Source organism: Salarias fasciatus, chromosome 19, assembly GCF_902148845.1.
Source record: "Salarias fasciatus chromosome 19, fSalaFa1.1, whole genome shotgun sequence".
In the NCBI taxonomy this organism is placed as follows: Eukaryota; Metazoa; Chordata; class Actinopteri; order Blenniiformes; family Blenniidae; genus Salarias; species Salarias fasciatus.
The window spans coordinates 4,910,858-4,926,861 of record NC_043763.1 but is presented as its reverse complement, the minus strand read 5'-3'; the positions used below and the strand labels follow the sequence as shown (position 1 = coordinate 4,926,861).

Below are 16,004 nucleotides of genomic sequence, written 5' to 3'. Positions count from 1 at the left end.
GCTCTTCCTCCACCTCTGCCCTGCTCCGGGCCTGAGTTGTCTGTTTCCAGGCATCCGTCGTTCCCTGGCTGCCCTTCAAAGCTGATTCAGTTCTGAGCAGCTGGTGAACAGAAAACCTTCTTCACCTCTTCATACCAAAAGAGTATAAACAGTAGAAGTAACAAACCTGCATTCCTCTGTTGTTGTCTTAATGTACTTTAATTTCGTGACAGTTAGTTGAGTTTGCTAAACTGGTGATTACACTTTTCAACAGGTAACTTGTGATGGTTTACATTTACAACGCAACCTTCGAAACCCTGCCAAAAATGCATGCTTGTTCACAATGCAGCCTGCTTTAAACATACAAAGACATTTCTGCTAATGCATTTAAATTGTGAAATTTTAACATTCCAAATTGAATTTTGCTCCCTATTTTGGAAACTAAATCTTGAATGTGTCATTTTCTTTTACAAGTCACAGAATAAACAGCATTGAAGATGAAAATGAAAATGCAAGACTGGAAGATTTAAAATTAATTTTATTTATGAGCAAACTAAAGCAGTTTCATCCTAAAAAATGAAACACGTTAATACATTTGGATTATACTGAAATGAACTGAATAGACCTGGACAGTCGCACATTAAAATACAGTCTGACAGCCTGTGGCTTTTTAATCTGACATCTGGAACATGCAGCGTAGAAACACGTCAGACGCTTTCATGAGACGTTTTAAGGCACTTCAGCTCATTCTGATGAAATACAGTACGGGTTTCGTCCAGGATCACACTTCTGCTGAGAGTTAAGGTCGCTGGGTGATTCTCAGTCCGCTCCGTTATTCTGGCTTTCATAATGCAGGAACCAGGTCCTGCTTTTAAACACTGAAAATACTCTGACACACAAACCTGCAACAAGTACTAATTCAGCAGGAAATGACTGCTCCATGCATGTATTTTGAGTGTGCACGTGTATTTATACTCTTATGTAGTGAAAGTTGTTTGTGCAGCTACAGTCAGCAGCGTGTGTATAATTGGTGTTGTGTGTGTGACTGAAAGTACCTGTAAATGTGTTTATCTTTACCTCCACGTCAGACATTTGTCAGTCAGCTGGATTTTTACAGGTTTAAGAGAAATCGGCACCAACAAGTGGGGTTTTTTTCACCCTCTGTACCGACTGGCAGGTTTAAACTTGTAACTGTAGCGGCGCTACACACACTCCGCGATTAAAAACATAACCTTACAGGTCCTGGACTGGATGTAAAATGACGAAAACGGGTCTGCAAGGCGAGACTGAAGACTCAAAATCAGGTCAGTGAGGCTCGCCTGAGACGTTCGCAGGTGCTTGTAGGTGAGCACTGACCTCAACACACACTTTAAATGAGTACGAACTGCATTACACACGTACAAACCTAAATGTAAACCGAAAGATTCTGTTGTGATCATTGTACAGATACACAAATATCCTTACGCTTCCACACACACACACACACACACACACACACACACACACGTCAGTATCGTAGCCCTATAAATATCTTGGACGTGACACAGTCCGTCTCTTCACATGTTGAGTGTGGTCTTGACGCCACGTTGACTAGAACTCCCAGGACTCCAGCCACTTGAGTCCGGCCATGCTGCTGCCCGCCTGGTGGGACAGAGGACCCGTCATGCCGTAGGACAGCGGGTGAAACAGGTAGAAGCTGGCAAAGACAGGGCGGAAGAGAATCTTTCGAAGCTGCATTTTCTTGGCGGTCTGGCATGGTATCGGGAGTCGGTGAGCTCACCTGTACAGAACGCCGAACACGAGCAGAGTCTGGCCGACTCTCTGCAGGAGGTCGCAGTACGGCGGGCGGAGGAGCAGGTCGGCGTTTTTCAACAGGACGTCCAGCGTGACTCCTTCAACAAACACGACCGTTCCTCTTTGAGATCAAAAAGCACCTCTGTGCGAACGCTGGAGGCGGGTGCGAGCAGCGCAGTGAGGTCTGGTACCTGTCAGCATGCTGCTGAAGAGCATCGCCGGGAAGTAGTGGTGATAGTAGAGAACTCGTCCCATCGTGTAGAAAGGTGCATAGTGCAGCAGCCAGCCCAGCAGCAGCATTCCTCCTCCTCTCAGGAGCACATGGGAAAGCTCTGAAACGCATGAAAACACACTTTGAAATCCGGCTGGAGCCACGTGCAGCAGCGCGGGATTTCAGAGTCGCACCTCGTCTTCTTGGAGTTAACGTGAAGCCTCTCTGGATGGCTACCGACGCCACGGACGCCATGATGACGTACAACCCCAGACCGGCCAGGTTGAGCCACCAGACCACCTGAATGAAAGCATTTAGTGACGAAGGCTCCCAGCTGAGTGAGCCACAGGTTTACTGTCTGCTACAGTCTAAACTCAGATCCAGACAAGCTGGCCAGACTTACAGGATTTCCCAGCAGGTAAACTCGATACTCGCTCTCGTTCACTCCTGAAAACCTCAGTCCCTGCAAACAATCCACCCATCACATTTCTCATTAACAGCAAACGATGCATCCAGCTTGAGTTTCATGAAGGTAAACAGACCTGGTAGTTGATGGGCCAGTGCCACGGTTTGGAGTTCATCTCGTTGTCTTTGGGTTTCAGACCACTGTTACCCTTTAAAGACACATTCAGTCCATCTATTAGCGCGTTTTACTCTCATTTGAAGGCATGTCTGATGGTTATAGTTGCTCACTCTGATCATGACAATGTGGGACTCCACCAATATCTCCAGAAAATGGGGCTTCAGCACAGACAGGCTGATGTTGGGCACTGCACAGGGAAACGTAGCGTTAGTTCCTGCTCCAGATCAACGAGCGTCGACAGAAACGTGACCGTACGTTTGGGGTTGATGTGATCCTCGATGTTCCACTGAGAGCTGGGCGTCTCCTTCAGGTAGGGACTGCAGGTCACCTCCACCTGCTCCCAGCCCCTGGACGCAAACGAGAGACGCCGCCCGGTGTGTTTTTTCACCGTCCAGACACACAGCAAAGCCCACAGAAGCGCCATGGGTTTTACCACTTCGGAAGAGTCTTGCCGGAAGAGTAGAGCACACAGCCGGTGGCTCGGTGGAGAAAGCGGACTTTGCTTCGCAGCACCTTCACCAGGTCGCCCTTCCTCCCTCCACACACCTCCACCTGCCACAGGTCGTTGGCATCGCCAGTGCCGTTCTGTCAAGAAGAACAGACAGAGCGCATCAGTGGGAGCAGGTTATTATTACTGACGTTTTTAATATAGACCTTTATAACAGCGGCTCTTACAATCCCATATCCTGTAACCTGGAAGTGCTTCCTGGTCAGAGGAGCCTCATGGAGGTGGCTGTGAAGGTTACGGGTCGTTCTGGGAAACAACGCAAGTGAAAAACATCAAATCGTTGAAAGTGGGGCGTCATTCCCTTCAGTGCAGTGATGCTCTTACTCTTTGTGCTCCAGTCGAATAATGTCACCATGTCGAACCAGGTCAGGAGTCTCAGATTGAGCTGATCATGTCCAAAGCAGCAGATATAGATGATTAAATAATATAACAACAGGACATACTATCAGGATTTCACTCTGAGCAGCATTCCTTACAGTTATTGTCTTGTCTGTGAACCAGCCACAGGTTGTTGTAGTCTTTATGGAGGTACGCCGTCACCTGTGGGCACCAGTTAGAAAAGGGCTCTACTTTCAGGAAAGACGTTTTACACAGATTATGTAGATATTTAAATATTTCAACGCTTCTTGACCTGCTGCTGTTTTGCTCCCAGCCCCTCGGGGTACAGGTGCCAGTGGGAGTGCAGGTAGCCTCCAGCGATCCGCAGGTTTTTCACCGTGATGGTGGAGCCGTACGCCAGATCTGCACCGGGAAAACAAGACGATGAAAAGATTTCAGGAAGGAAAAAAGTCCAATAAGAGGGAGGAGAGAGTAAAACATGAGCAGTGGTGCCAGCCCATGTGTGTTTCCACACTACAGGAATGTCTCCGTTTCCCTTTGACCTCTTTTTCCACCTTCTTCTTAATGTTTTGGTAAACACAGCTGCAGCAGCATTTGGTTTTCTTCACGTGGAGACTCACACTCGGGCATGGATGCGTTGTGCAGGTTGTTCCCGATCAGACGGGACTGGAAGGCGGAGCTGAAGAAACCATCTCCTGGTCCGCTGGCGAGAGGAAACAACTGTGACTGATCGGACGCCGCCGCCGTGGACGATCAGCTCCAAACACACACTCCTACCTTTTGTTCAGCACCACAAAGTGGACTGCAAATATTGTAACGTAAAGGAAAAGAGGGAGCACGATGAGTCCGAACACCCGAGCCAGGAAATGTGCTGCGATGTCCATCTGAGGGCAGTGAAGACGGCGAGGAAGCTGTTATCACGGCTCTTCTTCACTGTCAGATTCTCATAGGAACACACTGCTGTTTACCAGAGAGAGGCTCAGGTCTCCCAGGAGCCTCCACAGGTCCCCAACGGTGTTCAGACCCACCAGCAGGATGACGAACAGACCCACGAACTTCACCCCCAAGGCCCCGGCGAGGTTTACGCCTGTCAGTACCAGCCACAGCCACCAGGGGGCAGAGAAGGGTCTGAAAACAGGAGGTTGGTCAGAAGTTTCCAGCCTCTTTCTGAAGATATTCCATTATGTAACTGTGACTGACATTGCAAATAAATGAGGTCAACATATAACAACAGTTTGATTTACAGTATTTTGCTCAGTTTTATTTTTGTCCAGTTTTAACAATGTAATAGGAGTCGAGTACAAACTTTGAGAACCCTTACAGGAAAAGCCGAAAGCACAGAGGTGCGAGTTGTGTCCTACCTGTGGCTCTGCCGGTTGAACTTGACCGTGCTGAGCACGGCGGCCATGATGAAGAACATGAGCACCGGGTCCAGCAGGATGTACTGGGAGATGGTGATGCAGCCAGTGTCTGTCAGAGAGAGGTCACATCCAGCACAGCCCGGTCAGCCTCACCTCATCTGACCCCATGTCTGTCTCTTTAAAGCATATTTTACGCAGCTCGAGGGGAATTGCATCCTGGTGTTTTGTACACTGTCCCCACCTTTTTAGAATTTGAACAGTTTATTTATCTGCAGATCGTGTAAATAGTTATTAAATTTGTTGTGAAGCACGAAGTAAACAAAGACATTCCTCTAAAAATGAAAAGGGTGTGTGCAAGGACAACAAGGAAACCGGAGGCTGCTGCAGTTATTAACTTTAATGCTATTTATCTGTTATGTTGTACATATTTTGTATATATTTTTTTCATCCAGCGGTGATTACTCACCGAATATGAGTAGGACGGCAGTAAAGAGAGCAGCAGTGGAAGACTGAGACAGCTCCAGTACGATGAGGTAGGAAAACACTGGGAGGAAGGAGCCCAACGCCGCACAAAACTTCATGAAGAAGCACAACGGCAGCAATTACAGAATGCAGTTCATATTAATGCAAATAGAACTTGTAATCAGCTATTTTAAAGATGAACATACTCCTCTCATCCCCCAGTAGTTGTGCTGTCCATACTTGTCTCCGGGCTTTATAAAAGGAAAGGTGCCGTCGTAGCCCGTCATGTGACCGGCGAGACCGATCAGCATCTGTAACAGAGAGAGGAAAATCAATACCAACTGGATATGAAGAGGCTTGAAAGGAGAGAAGTCCACTGAAGCATGAAAGCTCACTTTTCCAAGAGGTGGATGGACATCAAAGAAGAAGGTCCTGTTGATGTAGTAGCTTCCCATCTTCCCAAAATGGGTCTCATCCCAACTGAAACACCAAAACAAGTCGTAACGTGGAGATGGAGTTCATCATTCTTTCAGGCTGTATCACCACTGAGGCCGGGTAGTCCAGTGAGAAATCAGGTATATTTATGCTAGACATGCTGCCATGAAAACATGAACAATGCAGCAGTTTTAGGAGAAGTTTTTATGTAAAATTTACTGCATTTCATGAAGTATGGAGGCTCCATGCCACAACAAAGAAAAACTTCCAGTTGAAATTTAGAGGTTATTAAGGCATTATTATGCCACTCAAGATTGCATGTGGCCCCTGAACTAAAATCTGTTGGACACCTCTGATTTAAAGAGTCTTTGCACCGTTTCCATGCGTGCATGTAGAAATTCATTCACTCACCACACGTGTGCAGGCTCTGCGATCCTGTAGAGGCGTGTCGAGAAAGACAACCCCACTACCAGCATGAGCAGCATCTTACTGGAGGATTCATGATCCTGTCTGTCAGATAACTGACTGGATGAGCCATTCGAGGACGGAGTGTCACCTCCCGGGAGGGCTCCGGAGCTTTGTCTGTGGCGGTCTGGAGTGAATGGGGGGATTCTCTGGCTTTTCTCTGAGCTGGGACAGATTTTTCTGTTTCGTATTGCTGAATTGCCTCCTGCTTTGTTCCATTGTGTGTCGCATTCTTCCTTTGCCATTAGAAATGTGAACCCGAGCGACTGTTTACTGCCAAAGGTGAATCACTCTAATACGCTTTGACAAGGTTAAAAAAAAAATGTTAATACTGCTTAATAAAACAGGTGATACTGACAGTGAACGTCGCACCTCTCCGGCTCATCATGAGTTACATTATTGCTTTAAAAAATTCAATATAAAACTTTCCTTTTTCCTGCACGTTACTTCAAAACATGTTTCCAGTTGTCCAGTGGCTGCATTCAAAACATTTGGTAGGTCAGAGCTTCAATCCTTCTCAATCTGTTTTTATTATGAACGTTGCACGGAGCATGCCCTCCACCGTGTCCATCCACTCAACATGACCGGCTGCATTGAACTCTGGGAAATGTAGTCTGAAGTTCTGCTTTAACGCTGCGAACCAGCAGGATTAAACTCAATTTCCCACAATCCGTTTGTGAAGTCTGTGTTACGGAATCTCGTAAGGCTCAAATGACTAACTCCAGAAGCGTTTTTTTAAATCTTCTTTTTCAAGTCTTGTAATCAGAAGTGTTTCAGTCGATTGAGACTTTACATTAAAAAAAAGCTTATTTTACACCCTCATTTATAAACGACGTTTAGGAAAAACAAAGAAAGCCCGAGCCGGTTATTCTACAGTTCAACAACTTGTCCTCTAGAGGGAAATATAGTATAATATATAGACCAGTTTGTTTCTTCATTATATGAACGATGCATCAGGAGGGGAAAAAAAATAAACCTTAATAGTTAATTTTGATTTAAAAAAAAAAATCTTGATTTCCTAATAATTGCATATGCTGAAACATCCTTTCATAAACAAAACAATTGTTGAGAAAAACATCTGTAAATTATGGCAATCCTACTAACAACAATAGACAGTTTTTCTTAAGACATTTCTTTTGTCATTCCAGTTTGTGTAATGATAATAATAATATATTATACATTTTGAAAAATAAAGCCTGTTCCCCTTTTTCTCCTGCTACTGATCCTGTCTTATCCTGGAAACCTCGGAAGATTTAAATGGTCATGTTGGTTTACTAAATCAAATCAAACTAGACATATAAAGCACTTTTCTTTAAAAAAAAAAAAAACAAAAAACAAAAAAAACACAAAGTGCTTTAAAGCATTTAAATCTACTATCACTATATATAAAAAAATAGAAACACAAACACACTTTCACCACAGTCACATACAAACACACCTTCCGACTTTCATCGCTGATATTAGGGAGACATGGCATTTATTTTATCTAAAAATTAAATAAATCACAAAATTCTACTTCATATTGTTGAATCAAAATTTAGAAAACTGCACATGTTCAGTTTCAAGAATAACAAACTGTACTCCCTTCAAATAGAAACCACAACCAAAGGCACTGCTGGGATTTGGACCCAGGATCTCCTGTTTACGAGACAGGTGCTTTAACCAGCTAAGCTACAGTGCCTTCTTTCTGGTGTAAGTGTGTCATTGTCATAGTCATAGTTCTTAAATCACAACAGTTTTGTTCTGACATTACTAACTTGACGTTGAAACAAAGATAATAATTTCTGTTTGATCAGAAAACAGAAACCAAGACTGAAAAATATTTCATGTTTCAGTCAGAAACTTCTGAATTGATGGAGAGCAGGATTTAAGTTTGATATATTATTGAAAGTAGCACTTAAAAAAGTCAATATCTTAGTTATTTAGATTTAGTTATTTTTATGTTCATTTTAAGAAATAAAAAAGTACAGTCAGTTGAAATAAAAATAAATTCCTGATGGCCATTTCACTTTTGCTTTAATGTAACCGCAGCAACTCGCACAGACATACGGCAATGAATCAGACCCTTCGTAATTAAAGGCTGTATTTCCACCGGATCTCAGTGGATCCAGAGCTCCACAGCGGAGGATTGTCATCCCCACCAGATGTGTTCTGGAGTGCAAAGGGGGATTTTTATTTCATAAAAACAACTTGAGAGTTTAAAACACTGATATTAATTTCTGATTGATCGGAGAAAACAATCCAAGACTGGAGAATGTTTCAATCAGAAACTTCCAAAGCATCTCATCTGGTCCTGAAAACTGCAATCACTGAGTTCCTGTTGACGTTGTTGAGGCACTGCTGGGATTTGGACCCAGGATCTCCTGTTTACAAGACAGGTGCTTTAACCAGCTAAGCTACAGCGCCTGGCTGCTACACCAGACGTGGAACCTGAAATCAGTGGTTCCCCTCAATGAATCCATAAGTTATGTTTTACATGTCTGTAATTCTTGAGTTTGAAGCGTACATTTTATTTTGGGAGTGATCAGAGTTCCGGATCTAAGACTGTAGTTTGAAGTTTCAGGGTTGAAATTGATGCGTTCATTTAAAAACACCTTCAAGTGAAATCAATGTTTCCTGGATAGTCACTTTAACCTTTTCAACCACTGTGACTCCTGCAACATGCTGCAGGATAGCTGGACGTCAGTTTTGGTGCAGAGCAACAGGTTTTAATTTTGACAATTTTGGAGCAGAAGCTTTGACAAAAAAATAAAGAAAACATTCTAGTGGGTTGGCATTGAAAGGTAAATTAGTAATCTGTCGTTGTTCAGTTTGAGAAACAATTTGCAACTTCAGCCAACAATGTCAGATCAACATGACACTTAATATTTAATTTGCAAAGGCACTGCTGGGATTTGGACCCAGGATCTCCTGTTTACTAGACAGGTGCTTTAACCAGCTGAGCTACAGCACCTGTCACCCAGAGGTATTTATCCCTGTTATTGTCATAATTCTTGAAGTTACAGGAGTTTTGTTCTGACTACTTTTGAGTTTAAAACTTAGTTTCTGATTCATCAGAGAAAACAATACAAGACTGGAAGTTTCAGTCCAAAACTTCTGAATCATCTCATTTTGAACTGAAAACTATAATTGCTGTAATTCTGTTCTCTTCAGCATGCTGAGGTACTGCTGTGATTTGAAATCAGGCTGTACTGAATGTAAGACATAAAGTTTTTATGAACTAAGCGCCATCATCACCCATAAGGCGACCTTCATGCTGAAGAACCTGGACATCAGCTTCAGAGCAGAGAAACACTGAAGTTGGAAATCTGAAATCATAATATTTATTGTCTGAAGTTAAAGTGACAGCATCTGGAGTTTCTCAGTTTCAGTGGTAACACACCGTCATCGTTTAAGTCAACCATGTGAGGCACTGCTGGGATTTGGACCGAGGATCTCCTGTTCAGGGCTGGGTCTATGCAGGGGCAAGAGGGGGCCTGGCCCCCTCAAATAAATGTTGTGCCCCCTCAAACTAAATCCCCCAAAATATATTAGCACGAGCACGCACCACACCATCCTCGCTCTGACGCTACATGCGAACCCCCCCCCCCCCATACACTTGATATGCCCTCCCTGAGACAAATGTCTGGCAACGGGTCTGTTTGGGGGTCGCCTGGTCTCCCTCAGCCTCTGGTTCTCATAAGTACGTATTTGCGAATTTGCACATGTTAAGAAAGTCCATAATGAGAGGATTTTTGCTAATTGGAGAAGAGCTGGGGAACTTGGAGTGAATTGAAAACCGATTCAGTCTACAGCTGTGACGGTTCTTGCTGATCCAGTGGAGTCCCGGTTCTGACCCCAGACCTGAAGGAACCACCGATCAGCTGATCAAGATCCACATTCTCCACTATGAAGACACAAGTTTTTTTTTTAATGAAAATAAAAACAATAAAATCAAATCACTCCCAGCATGCACTGCGAGAGAGAGAAAGCGACAGACAGAGAGAGAGAGAGAGAGAGAGAGAGAGAAGAGTTTGATGATATGGAGGAAGAACAGGGAGTTTAGAAAAAATAAGCAGGTTTTTAACCAAAGACAAAGATTTTGATGTGATTGATTCCCTGAGAAGGATTCACTCTGCAATCTAAAAATTTAAATAATCTAGAAATTATATTGATTTTGAATGTTTTTAAAAAGGGGGAATTCATTTAATAAAAATAAATTCCTGATTACATTAACATTTGATCACAAGACAAACTGTCTTGGCGGAGTTTTTCCATTGTTCATCTGAGAAAAGGCTTTAAACGGAGCATTGTATCAGATTAATCAAATAAGATGGCTGTTCCTGACAACACAGTAAAACATCCATTGGTTAAAGAAATAATACTCTGAGCAGTTTATCTGGAAACATACTTTGTACTCCTAAGTATTTTTCTGACACCAGTACTTTTACGTGTAATTGAGCATCAATCAGTGTAGCAGTATTTGTACTTCACTACTAAATTTTCAGAACTCTTTCCACCTCTGGAAATTTGTCAAAACAAATTTCTATTTTTCCATCTTCAGTAGTTGAGCAGTGGCCAGAAGATCCAGATCTTTGGCTCTTTCCACCAAAAATTCCACAACAACAAAGAGCAATTTTTATTCTTTATTTTTATTCAATTTTTTTTTTATCAAGTGGGGCTCAGACTGCAGCGTCATTTCCAAACTGAGAGCTGATTGGCTGCTGCCGATGTAGGCGGGTCCTGATCTCAGCCAGTAATACGGTCCTGATTAGTGATTGGCAGCTAGAGGGAGACGCTAAAGCTAAGGCTAACAATCGCAACTCAAAATGGATGAAGGTCGTTATTTAAATAAAGAACCGCCGTGCGCCTTTCTTTAAAAGTGAGTCCGCAGCTTTGGTGAGTGAAAGCATATTTAGACGTGCACACACGTGCACACACACACACGCACATACTAATAGACGTATATAAGAACTTTTTGAATTGGTATAAATCTATGCACACGTGACCCAGCACGGAGCATGCGCAGAACAGCTGGGTGTCTCCATGACAACGAGACTGTTGACATCATCAGAAGATGAGAGCTTCCTGAGGTTCTCTGATCAGAGGGTTCATTCTGTCCGTCTAGCGATCGAGCGAGTCGAGCAGCGTACCTTTGGTGATTTTTCAGGTCTTTTCAAGACTTTTCTCCGGCTTTTATGGAGAAATCATTTCTCCGGAACATGACTTCCACCCAGGCTGACCAGGCCTACAGGCCACGGGTAAGACAAGAGCATTCAGTTCTTACAAACACAACTGAGAACTGCTTTACCGAGTCTGTGAAGAAACTAGACCAGTACTCTTTTTCTGAGTGTCACATTTCTTCCAGACTACAGAATGCATATTTATCTCTCTGTTTTCCCTCTGCAGAAAAGTTTGGATGACGATGTCCAGCTTCGACCCCACGGTTTGGGGTTGTGGGCACAGGGATGTCGTGGATGGTCTCTGGCTGGCAACTCTGGTAAGGTCTCCTTCTCGATCTTTCTCTTTTGTTGAATCAGAACACATGCTTTATTTAGGGCTGTCAGTTTTAATCACATGAATTGAAATCAATTAATTTCTGTCTTTTTTTTGTGATGTGCTGCTGCATCTGAATGGAGATAATGAGGCTTTTCCTTGATTGATCTCTTGCAGAACCACGAGTTTCCCAGGCCGCCGGCCCCAAACCAGACCCCGTGGATGAAGACATCCACTTGTGCCCACAGGGACTGGAGTTCTGGGCTCAGGGATGTCGTGGGTGGTCTGTCGCTGGCGACTCTGGTAAGGTCTCCTCCTGAACTAAGGAAACTCATCATGGAAGAAAAATCTTTTTCTCTCTCAAATTGTGTGTAAAATTTATTTCTTTATGGTTTCACTCTTTTGTTGAATCAGAACACGTGCAGAGACGAAAGGAGGCCAGACCGAAAGCAGCGACGGAGCGACACAGGGTGGAGCCAGGTGAGCTGACGGTGTTCATACCAAACCTGCATGACGCAAACACACATTTTAAATTGATTGTTTCCTCAGAATCAGAGCAGATCAGAGCAGCTTGATTTGCTGATTGTTATTTTAAACAGTGTATAAAAACCCCTCAAACTCACTACTGTAACTCTACATTTTCTGTTGACAGGGAAAGTGGTTCAGCCGGTGAAGCACGTGGAACCGGTGCAGCCATTGGTACCAGCGCCACAGGTGGAGCCTGCAGAACCAGTGGTGCCTCCGGAGCCCATAGAGCCCGTTGAACCGGCAGAGTCTGTCGATCCGGTAGAGTCCACTGAACCGACTCTTGCTGGCGACTCTGGTAAGTTCTCCTCCTCGATCTCTCTCTTTTGTTGAATCAGAACACATGCTTTAATTCGGGCTGTCATAGGGCTGGACGATATGACCAAAAATTTTGTCATGGTCTAAATTTCGGTCGATACGATATAATTTCAATATCGATATAAATAATACAAAAGCCTCAGAAAAACTGTTAAGAATCATGTACATAATGTACTACTTGTAAAACTAGAAATTATTTATCCAGGCAGCTATGAACTACAATTAATTAAATGTTTGCCATTTATTTAAGAAATATGAAATCACTGTCGAATAAACGTAAGTTTAACCTTTTTCAATATAAATAGCTTTAACTTTACACTTAAATACAGTTATGTTATTGTTGTAGATTCAAACAAAGTTGCTTCAACCAGGAAAAAAATAAAAGTGCTCAGAATTACTGCAATAAACAGAAAAAAGAGTGAGCAACAGCAAACATAAATATTACTGGGACAGGGAATTGAAATCACTGCCATCCACTCACCTTTTCAATGTTACAGTTTTTCTCCATTGGTTTGGCTCATTTCTTGAAACTGAAATTACATTTTCAAAACTCGAAGATCATTTGGCAAAATGGTCTTACAGTTCAGCTCAACACCACAGTTCACTTGCAAAAGCTCATCTCTCTCTCAAAACTGTTCACTCATGTTTCAAAGCGTCATTTCTTTCCCATATAAACAGTCAGAGCCTCCAAAATGTAAAGATCCTTCTCAACAATTTTAGCTCATTTCTCAAAACAGACCAGACGTTCTCAATTCTCTTGGTTCTCTTGTCAAAAACAACCTGGACTGTTCAGCAAAACACCACGGTTCACCTGTCAGAGATCAGATCTCTGCCAAAATAGTTCACTCAGGTTGAAAAACTAAATGTCTTTCTCAAACCAATGGTCAAGGTCCTCAAAATTCTTTGTCCTTTTGGCATCGTGTGAGCACTGACAGTCAAAATGTTTAGGTTTTTTGTCATCAAGGGCAGAGGACCACTGAAATATTCCTCATCTACCTTTCTGTCTGGGTCCTGTCCTTCATTCACATTGATTCCTGTGAAAGTTTTTATTTTCTTCTTTGGGTTTTTAGCTAACAGAAAATATTGTATAAAAGAAAATGAAGACAAAAAGCATTTTACAGTAAGAACAACCTTCAAGTTCTGATTCACACATTGCTCTCATACCTCCAAGGAAACTGTCATAATTTTTCTTCACACACAGAGCAAATTCCATCCATCGGAGTTCAATATACTGTTAAAATAAAAACAAAGAAAAAAAAACTATCAAAAAAAAAAAAGGGAAAATTGTATGTAGCCCACAGTGCTGTAAATGAAGCTGGAGTTTCACAGCTCACTTCTTCACTGGTCTCCCTCCTCACCATCCTGACTGTCCTCACCTTCATGCAAACACATCCATGTCTGGTATTCATGGTATTGAAGTGTGTTTTTGACTAATTTTGACAGCTGAACAGATGATTTTGCAGGTGGTGACTGATACAATGAAATTAGGCTGATATGTTTTGGAGAGAACAACCATTAGACTGAGAATCGATCAATCAGTTTAGATCAACATGACCTATTCACTTGGGAATTGTGCTAAATCTATCCTTACTGTGCTAAATCATTTGCAAAGATTTTCTGAGACACTGAGACATGTACTAAGACATTTTAAATGTGATGACATGAATGAAAAATGCCATTCTGTTGTGAGCAGTTACAGGGTAGTTTGGAGATTTGACCGTGTTGTTTTGAAAATGTAATTTCGGTTTCAAGAAATGAGCCAAACCAATGGAGAAAAACTGTAATAAAAATGAGCTTGTAGCATGTAATCCACCTGACAACGGTGGGAAGGAGGTGCCCTTTGTATGTTACTGACGTTTTGTTAAAGAGTTATTGAGACCGAAAGTCGGGATCTGTCAATATGCTGCCAACTTTACTGGACTGTTCAGTGAATGACATACCTAATTCGTGGCCACGATTTATTATTTCGTGACCACAAACTAGTTTGTGGAAGCTTGTTCAGTCACGTTTACATCACGAGTTCTCATTTTGGAGCGCAGACTTCCCGCGGTGGAGCTTAGCTTGTAGCATGAGCTGAGGACGGCCAGCTGTTGTGTGCATGCTGAGTAGTGATCACTCTCTTGTGGCGCTTTCTGTTCGGCTTGAATAGCAATTAATGATTGTGAAACGCATACTGTACTGCACTATAACGAAATATCGGAAATATGTTTCAAACTCATATCACCGTTATTGAAGAAAAATATCTCGAGGTATATTTTGCTATCGAAAATTTGTCCAGCCCCAGGCTGTCAGTTTTAATCGCATGAATTGAAATCAATTAATGTCTGTCTTTTTTTGTGACGTGCTGCTGCATCTGAATGGTGATAATGAGGCTTTTCCTTGATTGATCTCTTGCAGAACCAAGAGTTTCCCAGGCCGCCGGCCCCAAACCAGACCCCGTGGATGAAGACATCCACTTGCGCCCACAGGGCCTGGAGTTCTGGACTCAGGGGTGTCGTGGATGGTCTGTAGCTGGCGACTCTGGTAAGGTCTCCTCCTGAGCTCAGGAAACTCATCATGAAAGAAAAATCTTTTTTCTCTCTCAAATTGTGTGTAAAATGTATTTCTTTATGGTTTCTCTCTTTTGTTGAATCAGAGCACGTGCAGAGACGAAAGGAGGCCAGACCGAAAGCAGCGACGGAGCGACACAGGGTGGAGCCAGGTGAGCTGACGGTGTTCATACCAAACCTGCATGATGCAACCACACGTTTTAATTTGATTGTTTCCTCAGAATCAGAGCAGATCAGAGCAGCTTGATTTGCTGATTGTTATTTTAAACAGTGTGTAAAAACCCCTCAAACTCTCTACTGTGACTCTACATTTTCTGTTGACAGGGAAAGTGGTTCAGCCGGTGGAGTCAGAGGAGCCAGTGGTGCCACTGGAACTGGCAGAGCCCGTCGATCCGGTAGAGTCTATTGAACTGACTCTTGCTGGCGACTCTGGTAAGTTCTCCTCCTCGATCTCTCTCTTTTGTTGAATCAGAACACATGCTTTATTTAGGGCTGTCAGTTTTAATCACATGAATTGAAATCAATTATTTAGATTCTGTCTTTTTTTGTGATGTGCTGCTGCATCTGAATGGTGATAATGAGGCTTTTCCTTGATTGATCTCTTGCAGAACCAAGAGTTTCCCAGGCCGCCGGCCCCAAACCAGACCCCGTGGATGAAGATATCCACTTGCGCCCACAGGGCCTGGAGTTCTGGACTCAGGGGTGTCGTGGATGGTTTGTAGCTGGCGACTCTGGTAAGGTCTCCTCCTGAGCTCAGGAAACTCATCATGAAAGAAAAATCTTTTTTCTCTCTCAAATTGTGTGTAAAATGTATTTCTTTATGGTTTCACTCTTTTGTTGAATCAGAGCACGTGCAGAGACGAAGGGAGGCCAGACCGAAAGCAGCGACGGAGCGACACAGGGTGGAGCCAGGTGAGCTGACGGTGTTCATACCAAACCTGCATTATGCAACCACATGTTTTAAATTGATTGTTTCCTCAGAATCAGAGCAGATCAGAGC

General features: G+C 43.1%; 1 protein-coding gene and 3 non-coding genes across 4 annotated transcripts; all 4 read right to left on the bottom strand.

The window, feature by feature from the left end:
* Positions 1 to 522: 522 nt before the first annotated feature.
* pomt2 (protein-O-mannosyltransferase 2) lies at positions 523 to 6,702 on the bottom strand. The gene is made up of 21 exons (XM_030117647.1): positions 6,084 to 6,702; positions 5,633 to 5,717; positions 5,444 to 5,548; positions 5,242 to 5,350; positions 4,776 to 4,884; positions 4,383 to 4,542; positions 4,192 to 4,298; positions 4,035 to 4,117; positions 3,707 to 3,816; positions 3,552 to 3,615; positions 3,400 to 3,460; positions 3,243 to 3,321; positions 3,001 to 3,152; positions 2,823 to 2,914; positions 2,678 to 2,754; positions 2,527 to 2,598; positions 2,388 to 2,447; positions 2,179 to 2,284; positions 1,965 to 2,105; positions 1,760 to 1,871; positions 523 to 1,675 (listed from the first exon to the last, which is right to left on the bottom strand). The coding sequence occupies exons 1-21, from the start codon at positions 6,380 to 6,382 to the stop codon at positions 1,570 to 1,572; spliced, it is 2,289 nt and encodes a 762-aa protein (XP_029973507.1). The 5' UTR covers positions 6,383 to 6,702; the 3' UTR covers positions 523 to 1,569.
* Positions 6,703 to 7,744: 1,042 nt separating this feature from the next.
* On the bottom strand, positions 7,745 to 7,818 carry trnat-cgu (transfer RNA threonine (anticodon CGU)). The gene has a single exon. It is a non-coding gene; the product is annotated as a tRNA-Thr (tRNA).
* A 651-nt stretch (positions 7,819 to 8,469) lies between these two features.
* trnat-ugu (transfer RNA threonine (anticodon UGU)) lies at positions 8,470 to 8,543 on the bottom strand. The gene has a single exon. It is a non-coding gene; the product is annotated as a tRNA-Thr (tRNA).
* A 473-nt stretch (positions 8,544 to 9,016) lies between these two features.
* trnat-agu (transfer RNA threonine (anticodon AGU)) lies at positions 9,017 to 9,090 on the bottom strand. The gene has a single exon. It is a non-coding gene; the product is annotated as a tRNA-Thr (tRNA).
* Between the last annotated feature and the right edge of the window lie 6,914 nt (positions 9,091 to 16,004).